Source organism: Pecten maximus, chromosome 19 (assembly GCF_902652985.1).
Source record: "Pecten maximus chromosome 19, xPecMax1.1, whole genome shotgun sequence".
In the NCBI taxonomy this organism is placed as follows: domain Eukaryota; kingdom Metazoa; phylum Mollusca; class Bivalvia; order Pectinida; family Pectinidae; genus Pecten; species Pecten maximus.
This window is the reverse complement of record NC_047033.1, coordinates 199909-217908: the sequence shown is the minus strand read 5'-3', so window position 1 is coordinate 217908 and position 18000 is coordinate 199909. Positions and strand designations below refer to the sequence as shown.

Genomic DNA, 18000 nt, shown 5'->3' with positions numbered 1-18000 from the left:
TCAAACAAAAATGTGTGAGGAAAACTCACCGATGGCCTTCTTCACACTGAGGAGATAGTCTTCTCTCATCTCATCGGATAAATTTTCTATCGTCTCTCCATGGCCTGTCTGTTTAAAGAAAATGTCATAAAAATTACTCAAAATGCTGACAGAAGTTTTAGGAAGTACAATGTGTTAAATAAACACCTTCCACCAGTAAGCAAATGGCAAATATGCAAAAGTTTTCATTGTAATCTATGTACATGTTACTGATTTGAATTACTAATTCTAAATTACCAGTAATTTTTGTTATCATTAACAGTATCTTATTAACATGATTGTATACCTTTAGTTCGTATGGGACCAGATTGAGGACATTCTCCAGCCAGGAGTCCTCCATGGGGGCCACATGTTCTGTGTCGATTCCATTATGGATGTAGTAGTAATAACGCTGAAATCACAAAATCAACTCCAGATTAGTTTCTACACCACCATCATTTGTCCTTTGTGAGGTTAGTAAAACATGGATACTTAGTAAAACATGGACACTTAGTAAAACATGGACACTTATTAAAACATGGACATAGTAAAACATGGACACTTAGTAAAACATGGACACTTAATAAAACATGGACACGTAGTAATACATCGACACTTAGTAAAACATGGACACTTAGTAAAACATGGACACTTATTAAAACATAGATATTTAGTAAAACATGGACACTTAGTAAAACATGGACACATAGTAAAACATAGACATTTAGTACAACATGGACATTTAGTAAAACATAGACACTTGTTAAAACAGACACTTAGCAAAACAGACACGATGAAAAAATACGACAACAGCATGCTTTTCTAATGAATGTGTTTGTTGATATTGTGGTCCACACATCAGAAATTGTCATGTTTCATCTTATCCTCAAAATAGACTAATTTGTATTTTACATGTAACCCAGAGAGATCTGGAGACTTACCAGGATATCTTTCTCGGCCCCTGTGGGAGAACCTGTGCGGGACAGAGGGGGCAGATCTCCATTCATAGATGCTGTACTACTGTGGGGCAAGCCCTGGTCATCTTGCCTGAAAGGAAAGGAAAACGGGGCAAAATAAATAACTTTAATTCAATCGAATTAGTTTCCAGAATTCTGACTAACTGAACAAAACTGTGGCAGATGTTCCTTAAACATGAATATTCTGTAGATCCTTTCTTATTTACTAGATGTAACAAACATAAAAGAATGTACATGTTATGAATAAATTACCAGGAACGTCCTACCTATATAGAGTTAGCCTTTACATAAAAACCATACAATTTAGTAACATACACGGCGAGTGTAAAATTGTAGTTAAACAGAACATGTGCTCAACAGTTTTATGTTGATGTCTAGATTTGATTAATTTGTTTTCGACAGATCACATCAACAGTAAATACTTTTTTCTGCCTGAGATTTTGATAAATAATGAATTCTTCTGTAAAATCTACTGCAGCTATCAGCCGAATTTAAAATGGGTATGTTTTGTAATCTAATAGGAAACCTCAAAAGCAAAATTCCGAAAAATTTCTGTTTACACCTGGAAAAAATCTTTCTCAATTCACCAATTTTCTTCCCAAAAAGAGACAAAAAGACCCCATCCCAAACCGGTGAGAAAAAGCCCTGCGATAAAACAACAAATTATCTCCTACATCAAGTAAGCATTAAATGCCATGTTTCCCGGGGTGTATTATTATTTCGCTATATATGTGTGTACAATTATGTATATATCCCTTTAAGTCTCATACATACATGATGATATCAACGAGAGCCTTCCTGAAATTCTCTCGGTCTTTCTTTGGCTGCTGGAACTGAGTAACATCGCCGTTTGTTGAGCCATTTTGTTTGTCTAATGGTTTTAGTTTACCAGTCTTCCTTCTTTTTGGTTCTCCTAAACAAACCGGAACATTGAACATACTCGGTATTATATATTGTTAACATTGAACATACTCAGTATTATATATCATTAACATTGAACATACTCAGTATTAGATATTGTTTACATTGAACTAGAGGAAAGTAACCATGTAAGTAATGTCACAAGTAATTCTTAACCATGCCCTTGATCAGAAGATTTTTAGCATAAAATATTTTGTGATCATAATTTAGTGTAGAACATTATCTTATTCCAATTGACATTATGAAGACTATAACTAACATGTGAAAATTAATATATCAATCAAATTATGATAATATTTTTTATTTTTACTTCCACAGTTTTAAATAACTGATATGACACCGACTTTTAACCAAAAAGATTATTTCACAAAAATGATAAAATAATGAATCAAACATTACTCCTCAGAACTATTCAAATTTACAGTAAACTTTGAGTGTCATTAAATTTAAATGATCTTACTTGATGTCAGTTCACCAACAAGATCTATTCCATTTTTATCCTCTTCCACTGGTTTACCAGACAGCTCAAACAGTGGCTGGCTTTGCTGCCAAGATGGTTTACTTCTTTTTGATGGTAAAACTGGCAAAAACCTGATCGGGTCATTTGTACCTTTTCCTTTACTGCCTCCAGCCCCATTTCGAGGGGACGCCTGAAAAAGTCATCAAAACACCATAAATGGATACAAAGAACAATCGATACAAAAACTTTCAAACTAGAAGTTCTTAATGATTTAACATGGAACAAACAAACATGAACCATTTTATTTCATAAATGTAACCACATTTTTTTGCACAAACACATGTAAGGTTACAAGATACTTGAATACTTGCAAACAGCTAACATTGAGCCTTCAGGAGTTTGTATTTTGACAGTCAGATCACCAGGGTTTGTCACCAAATAAACATTTTGTTAATTCATTTAGAATTCAGAGAATGAATTACAGTGATTCACTGCTATGGTTATATTTAATGTAGCTTAATGAAGATATTTCAAAAAGCAAATTTATCAACCATAGCTCACCTAAAATATTCTGCATTACATGTAGTTACTGTATAAAATGTGAATTAGCTATTCAGGGTTTTCTAAATGACAGTATCCAGAATAGATAACTGACAGAATTTTTGATTTTATATATTGCCAGTACACTTGGAATAAGCATTTTTGTAACCACAAAAATTGAAATTATCTACATGCATTCTTAATAATCTACAACGTAGACTTTTTTCAGTAAATTGACTGATTACATAATGTATGGCAAAGCATTCTAATGATAATTTTATGAAGATTTAAAACTATTCTGATCTGACTTGGGACATGCCCCTACTAATTTAACTTTTCAGAGATCTTATGATATTTATTTTTGTTTGTCTCCATTCTCTTACATGTAGTTTCTTAATAAATAACAGTCACTCAATACCCAAAAAAGCACTAGTACGAACAATGATTAAAACAAATAAACAAGATAAACCTGTAACAATTTTACTTTCCCATATAGACACTCTATATTGTTTGGTTCATGGTAACTTAGTAATGGAGGACCAGGTCAAATGATTAGTGTTATCTAATTTCAATAATTTATTGTAGTCTGTAAATGTTCCAGTTTATGAAGTAAATCGTTACTTTAAACATCGTATATGTTCTTGTTTTGAGAGGCTGAATTGCAAGAAATGAACTAGAAATTCACAGTGGCCCGATCACCCATACAATATTTTCATGGCGTTAGGGTTCCTAGCCATTACAATTTACATTTCACGAGTTTTTTGACATATTGCGGACCTATTGCAGTATTAAAACAACAAATTATAGTTCAAAAGACAACGAATAAAACAAAATTAACAAAACTGCTACTACGCATTTACAATCTAAATACGGCGACAATGTCACCTGCTATTCAATAATGAGCATTCTCGAACTCGGCCCTCTGCCAAATTAATTAAAAACATATTTTAACCCATATTTATCGACATTACCTGCACATCGGTCATTGTTGATCCAATGTATTCATTGACGCTGACTCGATATATGTGTTGACACCGCCAATTTGACACGGATTTTGTAGTTAACTCCTCTGTTTATATTTTAGCCTTCACAGGCCTAGTTGTCACGATAGACAAGATGGCGGTTATGCTATCGCGTTGCTAAGCGATAATAGTTATACGAGTTACTTCCCCTTAATCAGAATCACATTACCTAAGCATAAATTGGGTGTATATAGACTTTTCCTTTCGATTAAAACTATGTCAAGTCTATACTAGAAATATAATGCCCATTTAAGTCTGGTTATTCAAAAGGGGGAAACAAACAAAAATACAGACAAATGAGAGAGTGTTTTACAAAAATATTGGCTTTCAGGGTCTTCCAGTGCCATTTTGGAGGGAATGATTACCTCCCTTGACGTGTTAGTTATGAAATACTGTTTAATAATATGTTACACCAGAGACAAGTATATTTTTCATAAATTCTGATGTCAATGCTTGTAAACAACAGCAATATTCACGTGGATATTTTTATATAGATTACAACACATCGTGAACGGAAAACAAAACATTTATATATAATTATCTAGTTCTAGTCTAGTCTACACTTATCTAGAACGCTACAGTAGCCTACTCGTAGATAACACTGACCATGGGATCGCATGCGCTGACCACGGCCTAATACCTACATTAGGTAGTCACTGATTAGGTGCTTTAATTCTATTATGCAACTATTTTTTTCATTCTCGGTTAGCAATATCAAAGAATTGATAGGCCTACCAAAATTTATTATACATCATTACTCTACCTGCCTTGGAGTGTTGGAGGCCTACATCTTGTCTTTGTCATGAGCTCACCACAGCTCGGGACGGTCTACTAAGAGCTCGCCAATTCGTCCCCATCACCTCACCCGGTCTCATATTTGGAAAATCTTGTCCATATAGAAGCTTGGTTTCTATAGAATTTTAGCACTAAGTGCTAACGGTTAGCGCTGTTTGATATCAAGAACCAGGCTCATGAATAAAGGAAACATATAATTAATAGTTGTAATGACGGACTAAGATATGTCCGTGGATGTAATGTAAAGTATATAGACCTACATGTATATATATCAGTCATCGGCCATTAGTAAGGTACACTTCTGGACCGCCTTGATTTTTCGTCTCCACAATCCCATGGAGCTCGATTCTGATTTCTTTTCTTAATGTATTAAAAATATTGATTTTGTGTCATACATGTATCATGATGTGTGCTATACTCAAATTTTTTAGTAAAGTGAAGTTTTTTTTTCCGTTGAATGATCAATTTTCTTTGTCATTTGATGCATTGATGTTCTTAATTTTAAATTTGTCAGTCGGTTAGAAAATGCGTAGACTACTCTATGATTATTAGAAAATGCACATGTGATACTAGGTATGAAAGCAGAGACATATATACAGAGAGATTAGTAACATCGCTATTTCCCCGTACACATAGTGGCTCCCTTTATTCGTGACCACTCAAGCATATCCCTTATCGAGAGCGTCCTGTCTCCTATCAAACACACGCGAGCGCAGGTAAATCGGGCTATGCGCATGTGTGTATCGTAGTATTGGAACTTATTCGACATGTTCTGGTTAATCCGCCATTACGTCAGACCAAAACATCGTCATTTTAAATACACACAGAAAGCACATCGTTTTATTTTGGCCACTACAAAAGTTACCACATTAACCAAAAACTATCAAACGTATGGGATATAGTCTTATTGATCATGCATATTGTTGTCATTTATCCGTATTTTCGAAAATCCATTGGGTCCTATTCGACATGTCCAAGTTTGTAATTAAGCCGCCATTACGTCAGACCAAAACATCGTCAATTTTAAACGCACACAAAAAGCACATCGTTTTATTTAGGCCACTACAAAAGTTACCACATTAACCAAAAACAATCATACTTATGGAATGTGGTCTTGATTATCATGCACATTGTTGTCATTTATCCGTATTCTCGAAAACCCCATAGGGACTTTTCGAAAATTGGAGATTCCCGCCGATCTTTCCTGCGTTGTGCTTGACTTTCATACTCAAAATACAAACACTTGGACAGCAAATTGTGATATATTTCATATTGATGACACTTCTGCACTTTGATATTAATAAAATTAAAGCACATAATTGGATCTTGGTGATGATTTCAAATAGAAATTATCGATAATTATGTGTCTGGTTTTCAAGTTTTCTTCAATATGGCGTCTAGTGAAGACTGAACCGAGCGACCGCAAAGGATTGTGGGAAGGTCAGGGGCCACTATGTAAACACAAGGGCAAATAGAGAGCTGCCAATCTCTGTATATATGTCTCTGATGAAAGGTAGAACAATAGGAGATAATTACAGGTAAGGCTATAGACTGCTTCATAAAACTCCTAACTTTAATGAGTATGTCATCGTGATCTAATTCTATTGGGTTATTTCTTATTTATTTCAATTTCACAGACCAAAAGGTCCAATTACAGAATTGATAGCAAATTGATAAAATATACCATAAGAGTAATTAAAATGCATAGTAAGAACAAATACGGTATATAAAGAGCATACACATGTAAAACAGAATTAATAATGTCTTAATAAATATCATCTATAGACACTCATGTTATGAACAGCAAAAAACTAATTCTAAAAACAAATCTCCAAGTCCAACTTAAAGCTTTCTAGTAAGACGTTAAAAACCTGTCAGAAACATGCCCAAGGTAGAATTAATTTGGACACTACATTTTCTTATTTTTTATTTTACATTAATCCGGCATTTACAGGCCGGATAAAACAGAGTTGAGCTACTCAACCTTAAAAACCGACGTGGAACTAAAAAGTTAATTTCTCCTGTGAAATAACTACAAAGTTCAATCAAGTAGGCTAGGTATAAATTTGAATAAACATATCATCGGAAATATATGAATTTACGTCTACATCCCAGACTAGGAAAGTTGGATTGTGTACACATTTGTAAGTAAGATAGACTATTATAGTTTAATTTTGATTTAATGCAGAGACTTCCAGAACTTTCTCTGTATTACTTCAACCTGGTGTATGGGTGTTGTTTGATATGGTGACCATACTTCAGAGCAGTATTCTAACTGAATACGTACCATACTTATATACAGAGAGCGGATAACAGACACGTTTGTAAATGGCCTGCAAGTACATTTTAAAAATCCAAATATTGGTATGGCCTTACCAGAGACGTATATATCACCATTTATCTAGCATGTAATGAAAAGTTAGGATTTGGAGTGAGCCATACATCTAAGTCTTTAACATGTGTTTCCTTCACCACGGCAAAAAGGAAAGGTTTTGGAAAAACGTACAACAGAGGGTAAATAATTTAAATCGTGTAGTAACTCACTAACATCACCTCATCAGTGATAGTTGGAATACCACAAACCTCTTTCACGACAACCTTGCTTTACTTCATTAAGAAACACATCCGCTGCTAGTTTGATATACTTTTATAAGTACTGGTATGCACGGAATAGATTTCATATGGTTTCTTTTCTAAATTCGTCATTTTGTATGAAAAAAAACGTACACAGATTTAATTAAGTAACTTCATATATTATTAAAGAGATACGGACAAAAGCAACTTGCAACTTACCTGTGATGACTTTAATTCATAACTTACCTGTGATCGGGTGACATGTTCACAAAGAGTGATGAGTACACAAGCAAATTCACACGTTCCTAATAATATGATATTTGTATAATTATCTGTAGCCAATTTCATGAGGTATGAAACGCTATTTTATCAGTGGTAATAATCCCGTATCAAGTGATAATTAAGGAACATCAAATATAGCTTCTCAGGAAAATTAAAACCAGGAAAAAATATGTTTAAAAATAAAAAGAAAAAAAGTATTAGGAGAAAGATCCTACGGTTGGTTTATGTATATGTTTGTGATATTTTAATAAGACGCTTTAAAATATAGAATAAAAAACCATCTAAACTTTGTCATTGCAAAAATATTGTCTGTGTTCGGAAACGTTTTGAAAGTCTCATAATATGAAGGTCAACATTTTTTGTTGAGGCCCGGCGATTTCAGGTAAATTTTATCTTATCAAGACAGTCGTTATTAATATTATTTACAGTATTGACGGTCTGTCACTGTGGTTGTGTTCAGGCGCACAGCCAAATCTCGCGACAGATAACAATTGAGGCATGCGAGATGGAGCGAGACTTACTAAAGCTAACAATTTCCGTGATATATAGGTCTCGGACTTAACCATTACAGTTGATCATCATTTACAAATTACGTTTAATGGAACGACTTACATTAGAATATCCTAAAACGTCAATGAACACATTATCTTAAAACGTCAATGAACACATGAAGTATCCATTCATTTTGTCCTACACTCATTTGGAGTGTAGGACAAAAGCCCCCACGGACATTAGCCCCCCCCCCCCCCCCCCCCCCCCCCGGACATTAGCCCCTAGGACAAAAGCCCCTCCGGACGAAAGCCCTCCCCCCCCCCCCCCCGGACATTAGCCCCCCCCCCCCCCCCCCCCCCCTGGACAAAAGCCCCTTCTTTATGAATTTAGCTGGTATACTTTATATGAATCTGTACTTTTGAAAAACAGAAACTATATATATATATATTGTTGTTTTTATCTCTGAAATTTGGAGAATAATTGTGTGGAAAATAAAGGCCCTTAGTTCAATGTCAGTGTAGCATTATATGTCTGTGGTTAAACATCATAATTTATTCTTTCAAACTTTATGTTATTAAGTAAGAAAAAAAAATCAGGAAAGCTCTCCACAATGAACAAATTGTCACTGATTACACATAATTTTTGACTTCCTAATATACTGCAAATATTGTGTAACAGCTTATTATTTATGTAACAGTTCAAGTAGTTGTTGTTGGAACCGGTTGTCTATGAACACAACATCCTAAAACGTCAATGAACGAAGTGTCCTAAAACCTTTATTAACACATTGTCATAAAACCTCAATGATACATATAGTATCCGAAAGGTCTATGAACACAGCCACCTAAAACGTCTATGATCACAACATCCTAAAATGTTAATGAACAAAGTATTCTACAACCTTAATGGATACAGTATCCTAAAATCTCACTTAACGCGGTGTCCTAAAACGTCAATGGTCACAATATCCTAAAACGTCGATGACCTAATCATCCTAAAACGTCAATGACCTAATCATCCTAAAACGTCGATGACCTAATCATCCTAAAACGTCAATGACCTAATCATCCTAAAACGTCAATGACCTAATCATCCTAAAACGTCAATGACCTAATCATCCTAAAACGTCAATGACCTAATCATCCTAAAACGTCAATGACCTAATCATCCTAAAACGTCAATGACCTAATTATCCTAAAACGTCGATGACCTAATCATCCTAAAACGTCAATGACCTAATCATCCTAAAACGTCAATGACCTAATCATCCTAAAACGTCAATGACCTAATCATCCTAAAACGTCGATGACCTAATCATCCTAAAACGTCAATGACCTAATCATCCTAAAACGTCAATGACCTAATTATCCTAAAACGTCGATGACCTAATCATCCTAAAACGTCAATGACCTAATCATCCTAAAACGTCGATGACCTAATCATCCTAAAACGTCGATGACCTAATCATCCTAAAACGTCGATGACCTAATCATCCTAAAACGTCAATGACCTAATCATCCTAAAACGTCAATGACCTAATCATCCTAAAACGTCAATGACCTAATCATCCTAAAACGTCGATGACCTAATCATCCTAAAACGTCAATGACCTAATCATCCTAAAACGTCAATGACCTAATCATCCTAAAACGTCGATGACCTTATCATCCTAAAACGTCAATGACCTAATCATCCTAAAACGTCAATGACCTAATCATCCTAAAACGTCGATGACCTTATCATCCTAAAACGTCAATGGCCTAATCATCCTAAAACGTCAATGACCTTATCATCCTAAAACGTCGATGACCTAATCATCCTAAAACGTCAATGACCTAATCATCCTAAAACGTCAATGACCTAATTATCCTAAAACGTCAATGACCTAATCATCCTAAAACGTCGATGACCTAATTATCCTAAAACGTCAATGACCTAATCATCCTAAAACGTCAATGACCTAATCATCCTAAAACGTCAATGACCTTATCATCCTAAAACGTCAATGACCTTATCATCCTAAAACGTCAATGACCTTATCATCCTAAAACGTCAATGACCTAATCATCCTAAAACGTCAATGAACATGGTATCCTAAAACGTCAATGACCTAATCATCCTAAAACGTCAATGACCTAATCATCCTAAAACGTCAATGACCTAATCATCCTAAAACGTCAATGAACTAATTATCCTAACACGTCAAAGACCACAGTATCCTAAAACGTCTATGAACACATTTTTGTTATATTATTCTGAAATGGCAATGTATAGCATTGTAACATAAATGGTCGGACCAAACCATTATTACTGGTAGCGTGACTGACATTAGTTCGGGTATTAATCTGATTGATACCAAGTCTATAACTCTACTAATGGTCTATTAAATCCAATCTATTTAACCGTTGTTCTTCATCTCCAGTTACCAGCTCCTACATCGATAAATGCCCGTCCAGTCAATATAATGTATTTTTGTCAATGTCAGTCTAGTAAAAATTGAGAAAATCAAACTCTCATAGAATTATCTGCCCTTAGACCGTTAGGTCTTCTCAACAAACTTCGTTTTTGTGTATGGGAGTGACCACTTAACTGAGAGATATCACACGACGTACGTCCATCTAACCGAGAGACATCACACGACGTACGCCTACCTAACCTAGAGACATCACACGACGTACGCCCACCTAACCGAGAGACATCACACGACGTACGCCCATCTAACCTAGAGACATCACACGACGTACGCCCACCTTCCTGAGAGACATAACACGACGTACGCCCACCTAGGCGAGAGATATCACACGACGTACGCCCACCTAACCGAGAGACATAACACGACGTACGCCCACCTTCCTGAGAGACATCACACGACGTACGCCCACCTAACCGAGAGATATCACACGACGTACGCCCATCTAACCTAGATACATCACACGACGTACGCCCACCTAACTGAGAGACATCACACGACGTACGCCCACCTTCCTGAGAGACATCACACGACGTACGCCCACCTAACCGAGAGATATCACACGACGTACGCCCATCTAACCTAGAGACATCACACGACGTACGCCCACCTAACTGAGAGACATCACACGACGTACGCCTACCTAGGCGAGAGATATCACACGACGTACGCCAACCTAACCGAGAGACATAACACGACGTACGCCCACCTAACCGAGAGATATAACACGACGTACGCCCACCTTACCGAGAGATATCACACGACGTACGCCTACCTAACCGAGAGACATCACACGACGTACGTCCACCTAACCGAGAGACATCACACGACGTACGCCCACCTAACCGAGAGACATCACACGACGTACGCCCACCTAACCGAGAGATATCACACGACGTACGCCCACCTTACCGAGAGATATAACACGACGTACGCCCACCTAACCGAGAGATATCACACGACGTACGCCCACCTTACCGAGAGACATCACACGACGTACGCCCACCTTCCTGAGAGACATAACACGACGTACACCCAGGGAAATCAAAGCAGTAAAAATCATAAGATTATAAATCCATAGTCCAAAACGAAGTTTTCACAAAATTATCGCAATTAAGCTTCACTCCAGATACGAAGCTACCAAGTTTGTAAACGTTGTAATGTATTATAATCATCACAACTGCAGAGCGGCCACAGCACTGTACATTATAATGAATTAATATTATCAAAACTGGCGGGTATCCACCGTAACGTACATTATAATGAATTAATATTATCAAAACTGGCGGGTATCCACCGTAACGTACATTATAATGAATTAATATTATCAAAACTTGCGGGTATCCACCGTAACGTACATTATAATGAATGAATATTATCAAAACGGGCGGGTATCCACCGTAACGTACATTATAATGAATTAATATTATCAAAACTGGCGGGTATCCACCGTAACGTACATTATAATGAATTAATATTATCAAAACTGGCGGGTATCCACCGTAACGTACATTATAATGAATTAATATTATCAAAACTGGCGGGTATCCAGCGTAACGTACATTGATAATGGATTAATATTATCAAAACTGGCGGGTATCCACCGTAACGTACACTGTAATAGATTTCAACGTATTTTACAATGTCTAGATAATATCATTAAAATGCACGGCAAAGAAATATGCTAGCATTCGTGCGCGCTTCCGGAAGTGACTTGACTGCATTGATTCGCTTCAAACATCGCACTATCTCTTATTTAGTATCTAAATTAGCGATGATGCAAACCTTGGGACTCGGCACGGAATCCTCACTATATAAATATATATTATATACGATACATATAACACATCTATATAGACCGCGGGTAAGGAATTCGTACCTAATCCCTGTGACAATAGTAGTGTTATATAATAAACATAGTATTTATGTGACCTCTTATACATCCCGGACGGTTCAGAGTAAAATCGATGTTCAGCTGAGAAGTCAATTAAATATTAATGAAGTGATGATATGACAATCATTTCTACACATCCAAACTATGTTGTGGAGCAGAATATGTTTATATCGACGTGCGGTTCCAAGTTGGTTTTAACAAAATAATTAACTGTCAGTTCATCGGGGGATCGGTAAAAACAATTCAATATCATTTCCTTGGATATTTCGTCATATATCTCCAGCACACAGCACAATCAATTACATCAGACACAGAATTAAAGTTTATATGGTCCAATCTTCGATATTTTATCACGTCCTCTGATTAACATTGGAACACAACTTCACGGACGATCCTTGGTGTTTTCCTATAGGAAGTCCTACTGGGGTAACAAATACCTATGAATAATCATATTTTGCAACATTCTCTCACGTTTTAAAAACGCCGAGCTGTCAGATATAAAAACGCAACATGCAGATTAAAACGAGACGCGTCATCCTAAAGAGGAGCCGCTTGTGATGCCGGAAATGCTTCTAAAATACTCAGCCAAGTAACCACTTCCGGTCATTGTCTTCTGTTGTATTCCACTCCGCGCGTTTGTCTACGACTAATTATGAATGGCCTGGCTTAAATTGACGGGGGAATTATAAAGAGTTCCTGCTTCCGATGTTACCAAGCTAATCAGACAAAAACTTACCAATCTCTCAGTCCACACGGTGATGTAAACTTCAGTTATCGAATGACAAGACAGACACCATTAACGTCCTCGTCAACGTTCCTTAATAACACTCCTTTACTTTATAAAACTCCCGAACTTAATAAAACTCCCGAACTTAATAACATTCCTTAACTTGATAGAATTCCTTAACATAATAGAATTCCTTAACTTAATAAAATTCCTTAACTTAATAGAATTACTTACTTAATGAAATTCCTTAACTTGATAGAATTCCTTATCTTAATAGAATTCCTTAACTTAATCAAATTCCTTAACTTAATAAAAATCCTTTACTTAAAAGAATCTTCCATAAGAAGGTATTGTAGATATAAAGGGGGAAATCATAGTAAGGAACCTTACCTTGTGGAATATTTTAAGTTGTGGAGTTGCCTTAAGTTAATATTGATTAAACCTGATCCTGTTTGTTCAGTCAAAGTCTGTTTCTTTCTTTCTTTCTTTCTTTCTTTCTTTCTTTTACCATCTTCCCGCCCGCTATGGCCAAACTAACAACATACTATTAGAAAAATGTGTGGACGTAACGATATCTTGTCGACCAAATATAACAGAGAGTTTAAAGAAATGAATTAAAACACGATGAATGTATAATTGTTTTTATTGCTGTAATTAAAACGGAACAAATTGCATGTTGTTAATTGTTTAATTGACTAACGACACCTAAAGACGTGTCAAAGTATGAGGACACAGACAATACAGACGAAACTCTCTAAAATAGAAAACACATACAGCATGGCTACAATACACTACAGACGAAACTCTCTCTAAAATAGAAAACACACACAGCATGGCTACAATACACTACAGACGAAACTCTCTCTAAAACAGAAAACACACACAGCATGGCTACAATATACTACAGACGAAACTCTCTCTAAAACAGAAAACACATACAGCATGGCTACAATACACTACAGACGAAACTCTCTCTAAAACAGAAAACACATACAGCATGGCTACAATACACTACAGACGAAACTCTCTCTAAAACAGAAAACACATACAGCATGGCTACAATACACTACAGACGAAACTCTCTCTAAAACAGAAAACACATACAGCATGGCTACAATACACTACAGACGAAACTCTCTCTAAAACAGAAAACACATACAGCATGGCTACAATACACTACAGACGAAACTCTCTCTAAAATAGAAAACACATACAGCATGGCTACAATCCGCTACAGACGAAACTCTCTCTAAAACAGAAAACACATACAGCATGGCTACAATACACTACAGACGAAACTCTCTCTAAAATAGAAAACACATACAGCATGGCTACAATCCGCTACAGACGAAACTCTCTCTAAAACAGAAAACACATACAGCATGGCTACAATACACTACAGACGAAACTCTCTCTAAAACAGAAAACACATACAGCATGGCTACAATCCGCTACAGACGAAACTCTCTAAAACAGAAAACACATACAGCATGGCTACAATAAACTACAGACGAAACTCTCTCTAAAATAGAAAACACATACAGCATGGCTACAATACACTACAGACGAAACTCTCTCTAAAATAGAAAACACACACAGCATGGCTACAATACACTACAGACGAAACTCTCTCTAAAACAGAAAACACATACAGCATGGCTACAATACACTACAGACGAAACTCTCTCTAAAATAGAAAACACATACAGCATGGCTACATTCCGCTACAGACGAAACTCTCTCTAAAACAGAAAACACATACAGCATGGCTACATTCCGCTACAGACGAAACTCTCTCTAAAACAGAAAACACATACAGCATGGCTACAATACACTACAGACGAAACTCTCTAAAACAGAAAACACATACAGCATGGCTACAATACACTACAGACGAAACTCTCTCTAAAACAGAAAACACATACAGCATGAAAACAGAAACACATACAGCATGGCTACAATACACTGCAGACGAAACTCTCTAAAATAGAAAACACATACAGCATGGCTACAATACACTACAGACGAAACTCTCTCTAAAATAGAAAACACACACAGCATGGCTACAATACACTACAGACGAAACTCTCTCTAAAACAGAAAACACATACAGCATGGCTACAATACACTACAGACGAAACTCTCTCTAAAATAGAAAACACATACAGCATGGCTACAATACACTACAGACGAAACTCTCTCTAAAACAGAAAACACATACATCATGGCTACAATACACTACAGACGAAACTCTCTCTAAAATAGAAAACACACACAGCATGGCTACAATACACTACAGACGAAACTCTCTCTAAAACAGAAAACACATACAGCATGGCTACAATACACTACAGACGAAACTCTCTCTAAAACAGAAAACACATACAGCATGGCTACAATACACTACAGACGAAACTCTCTCTAAAATAGAAAACACACACAGCATGGCTACAATACACTACAGACGAAACTCTCTCTAAAACAGAAAACACATACAGCATGGCTACAATACACTACAGACGAAACTCTCTCTAAAACAGAAAACACATACAGCATGGCTACAATACACTACAGACGAAACTCTCTCTAAAATAGAAAACACATACAGCATGGCTACAATACACTACAGACGAAACTCTCTAAAACAGAAAACACATACAGCATGGCTACAATCCGCTACAGACGAAACTCTCTCTAAAACAGAAAACACACACAGCATGGCTACAATCCGCTACAGACGAAACTCTCTCTAAAATAGAAAACACATACAGCATGGCTACAATCCGCTACAGACGAAACGCTCTCGAAAACAGAAAACACATACAGCATGGCTACAATACACTACAGACGAAACTCTCTCTAAAACAGAAAACACATACAGCATGGCTACAATCCGCTACAGACGAAACTCTCTCTAAAACAGAACACACATACAGCATGGCTACAATACACTACAGACGAAACTCTCTAAAACAGAAAACACATACAGCATGGCTACAATACACTACAGACGAAACTCTCTCTAAAACAGAAAACACATACAGCATGGCTACAATACACTACAGACGAAACTCTCTCTAAAACAGAAAACACATACAGCACGGCTACAATACACTACAGACGAAACTCTCTAAAACAGAAAACACATACAGCATGGCTACAATACACTACAGACGAAACTCTCTCTAAAACAGAAAACACATACAGCATGGCTACAATACACTACAGACGAAACTCTCTCTAAAACAGAAAACACATACAGCATGGCTACAATACACTACAGACGAAACTCTCTCTAAAACAGAAAACACATACAGCATGGCTACAATACACTACAGACGAAACTCTCTCTAAAACAGAAAACACATACAGCATGGCTACAATACACTACAGACGAAACTCTCTCTAAAACAGAAAACACACACAGCACGGCTACAATACACTACAGACGAAACTCTCTCTAAAACAGAAAACACACACAGCACGGCTACAATACACTACAGACGAAACTCTCTCTAAAACAGAAAACACATACAGCATGGCTACAATACACTACAGACGAAACTCTCTAAAACAGAAAACACACACAGCACGGCTACAATACACTACAGACGAAACTCTCTCTAAAACAGAAAACACACACAGCACGGCTACAATACACTACAGACGAAACTCTCTCTAAAACAGAAAACACACACAGCATGGCTACAATACACTACAGACGAAACTCTCTCTAAAACAGAAAACACATACAGCATGGCTACAATCCACTACAGACGAAACTCTCTCTAAAACAGAAAACACACACAGCATGGCTACAATCCGCTACAGACGAAACTCTCTCTAAAACAGAAAACACATACAGCATGGCTACAATCCACTACAGACGAAACTCTCTCTAAAACAGAAAACACACACAGCATGGCTACAATCCGCTACAGACGAAACTCTCTCTAAAACAGAAACACATACAGCATGGCTACAATCCACTACAGACGAAACTCTCTCTAAAACAGAAAACACATACAGCATGGCTACAATCCACTACAGACGAAACTCTCTCTAAAACAGAAAACACATACAGCATGGCTACAATCCACTACAGACGAAACTCTCTCTAAAATAGAAAACACACACAGCATGGCTACAATATACTACAGACGAAACTCTCTCTAAAACAGAAAACACATACAGCATGGCTACAATCCACTACAGACGAAACTCTCTCTAAAACAGAAAACACATACAGTATGAAAACAGAAACACATACAGCATGGCTACAATACACTACAGACGAAACACTCTCTAAAATAGAAAACACATACAGCATGGCTACAATACACTACAGACGAAACACTCTCTAAAATAGAAAACACATACAGCATGGCTACAATACGCTCAAACAGACCCAGCAAATAAATACCATAATAACAATACTTACTATATTGTAATATCAGCACTAAAATGATAAGTTATCTCCCTTAGAATAAGTGAGATAACCAAATAATAGAATTTTCATCGTTTCTGGTGCCAAAAGACATGTTTTTTTCCAACATGGTAATTAAGATGTTTGAAACCTGTGACTAAGAGTATTGGCGTTCCAGTCAATAGTTAATGTTTCCTGTGATGTCTAGAAGGCCAGTTCCCACTCAGTCAGACTCATTAGAGATGCTAAATAGACACGAAGAACAATAATTATGATGGGTTGAAAAACAAGAAAATGCTGTTGTTTATTTTTTCATAGTAACAAAAATTATATAAGTTTGAGCTCATTTTATCTTTGAAATTCAAAGGTGATGATAAATAACATTTTTTTTCATCTCCAGGA

General features: G+C 36.5%; 1 protein-coding gene across 1 annotated transcript; it reads right to left on the bottom strand.

The window, feature by feature from the left end:
- LOC117318020 (dynein heavy chain 7, axonemal-like) lies at positions 1 to 4026 on the bottom strand. Its single transcript, XM_033872997.1, has 6 exons — positions 3888 to 4026; positions 2377 to 2566; positions 1770 to 1908; positions 960 to 1065; positions 326 to 430; positions 1 to 108 (listed from the first exon to the last, which is right to left on the bottom strand). The coding sequence occupies exons 1-6, from the start codon at positions 3900 to 3902 to the stop codon at positions 1 to 3; spliced, it is 663 nt and encodes a 220-aa protein (XP_033728888.1). The 5' UTR covers positions 3903 to 4026.
- Positions 4027 to 18000: the final 13974 nt, after the last annotated feature.